Source organism: Microplitis mediator, chromosome 5 (assembly GCF_029852145.1).
Source record: "Microplitis mediator isolate UGA2020A chromosome 5, iyMicMedi2.1, whole genome shotgun sequence".
NCBI lineage: Eukaryota > Metazoa > Arthropoda > Insecta > Hymenoptera > Braconidae > Microplitis > Microplitis mediator.
This window is the reverse complement of record NC_079973.1, coordinates 21617527-21619772: the sequence shown is the minus strand read 5'-3', so window position 1 is coordinate 21619772 and position 2246 is coordinate 21617527. Positions and strand designations below refer to the sequence as shown.

At 28.1% G+C, this 2246-nt stretch overlaps 1 protein-coding gene across 1 annotated transcript; it reads left to right on the top strand.

Annotated features, from left to right (window-relative positions):
• The first annotated feature begins 217 nt into the window (after positions 1-217).
• LOC130667361 (putative gustatory receptor 28b) lies at positions 218-1971 on the top strand. Its single transcript, XM_057468874.1, has 4 exons — positions 218-1204; positions 1548-1619; positions 1694-1783; positions 1855-1971. The coding sequence occupies exons 1-4, from the start codon at positions 218-220 to the stop codon at positions 1921-1923; spliced, it is 1218 nt and encodes a 405-aa protein (XP_057324857.1). The 3' UTR covers positions 1924-1971.
• The last annotated feature ends 275 nt before the right edge of the window (positions 1972-2246 follow it).

Sequence of the window (2246 nt, the reverse complement as noted above, 5' to 3'; positions counted from 1 at the left end):
AAAGTCTCTAGTCGAGTCATATCACCCATTAATCAAATTATCACCATATTATAGAACAAATGAAAAAAAATAATCACGCAATACTACAAAACTTAAGTAATGCATTGAAAAGCACTTTAGTTATAATCGCGTTACTAATAAAGCCAACACGATAGTCTGTTATATTTTTTTAATAAAATAAAACGTTGTTAATTAAACAGGAGTGCAAAATCTCGAAATGTTAAAAAAAAAATCAAATCGAAGTCATATCAATTCACTGTGTCGCGGATATTTTATGGTTATTCAGCATATCTGTTTCAAAATAATTGGGTTGGCGCCCTGGTCGATAGATAAACGTAACGCTGATCAAATGAACTTCAAAAAACATAACAAATGCAATTTTTCATATGTTGGAACATGTTATAATATTTTGTTTTTCACATTTAACGTTTTCTTAAATTTTAATTTTTTAATTAATAAAGCATATCAACCATTTGACTCTGAACAAGCACTACCATCAACATTGAGAGAAAAAATTTCATTCATTTTACCACTTATTATAAATATGATTCCATTAGTTTTTGTTATTCGTCAAAAATCTATGATAGGTATCATTAATCGATTTGAAATTGTGGATGAGAAATTGAAGAAATGTGATGATTATAAAATGAACAGTGATTACAATAATTATTTTACATTCATTGTTAACTTTGTATTATTCAATGGCCTATTTATGATGCAAATATATAATTTTTCGTTTACTGTATTATTTATTCAAATTTCATATACTATTATCAGTAGTGGAGTAATGATACAATACACAATACTTTTGAACTTGACGGCTCAACGATTTGAAAAAGTTAATTCGTTAATTTCGAAACTCTATAATATCAGAATTGATGTGGCTCGAATACATATATTATCCTCGATTCAAACACCATTATCATATGAACAATTACTTCTCTATGATATTAACGACATAATATATGCCTATGTTGAACTGTGTGAAATATGCGATAATCTTAAAAATTTCTATGGATTTCCTATTTTAGTAATAACTTTGTTTTTCAGTGCGGGAGGTGTTTTTATTTTGTACTTCATAATCTTAGTTTTGATTAGCATAATACCATTTTCCAATCAGGTATACATGAATCTAACGCTTGTATCTTGGATCACTTTTTCACTGATAGCGCTGACTTCTAGTGTCACGAAAACAATAGAACAGGTGGAAATATTTATCTATTTTTCTTAAAGGAATTTTTAACTTCCCGCTAAGAAAATTTGAAATTTTCAAAAATTCGGGAAGTTATTGGTTTCAGTCTGATTTTTTTAACTTTTTCTGCCAAGTGGTTAGCAAACTAACCACCGTCTTCTTGTTCAAAATTAACATTATCGAAAATTTTTTCTTCTTGTTTTAGTTCTAGACTAGTTTCGTTTGTGTAACGTGTATATGAAAGAGTGGTTGAAAGTGTTAAAAAAGTCGAGAATTAGTAAAGATTGTATCCCTACTGAATTTGCGACAATTGTGACTAAAAGATTCAATCTCTGAACTACTTTTTTTATTTCAGAGTCAAAAAACAGTTAAGCTTGTAAATTTACTTATGCTGCGTCCTTTCACAAATCATAAAATCAAGGAACAAGTAAGTAAATTTTGAAGTGTGATACTAAATTTATGATAACTAAAATTGGAATGTAATTGATTTGTTATGCACAGTTAGCTCAGTTTTCAAGTGTGATCTCGCATTTAAAGGTTAAGTTCACTGCCTGCGATATTATGCCACTAGATCGTTCACTTTTAGCAATCGTAAGTAAAATTGTCTTTCTAATTTATTAAACTACATTAGAAACGACTTTATTTCCTATCGGGTTTTTCAGATCAGTTCTACAATCGCAACGTATCTCGTAATTGCTGTACAATTCCGTATGGGCTCACCTGCTGATTAATTAATTCATATTTTTTAAAGTATTTTAACATATGTGCAAGTGTATTTACGTACAAGCACAAATTTCTGTTTACGTAGATAATTTTATTTTTGACAATCAATCGCAATTCTTATTATCATTATTATGTCAAAAAAAAAGAAATAAATGTGTTACTGAACGATAAATAAATAAGTTACTCTAATTAATGTTTTATGTTTACTACTTGAAAAATGTTAATAATTAAAATTTAATATATTCATGAAAAAATGACTGCATTACTGTAAAACAAACATATCGATTCATATTTAAAATAAGTAAAACGAACGACTCTCACGCAATACAGG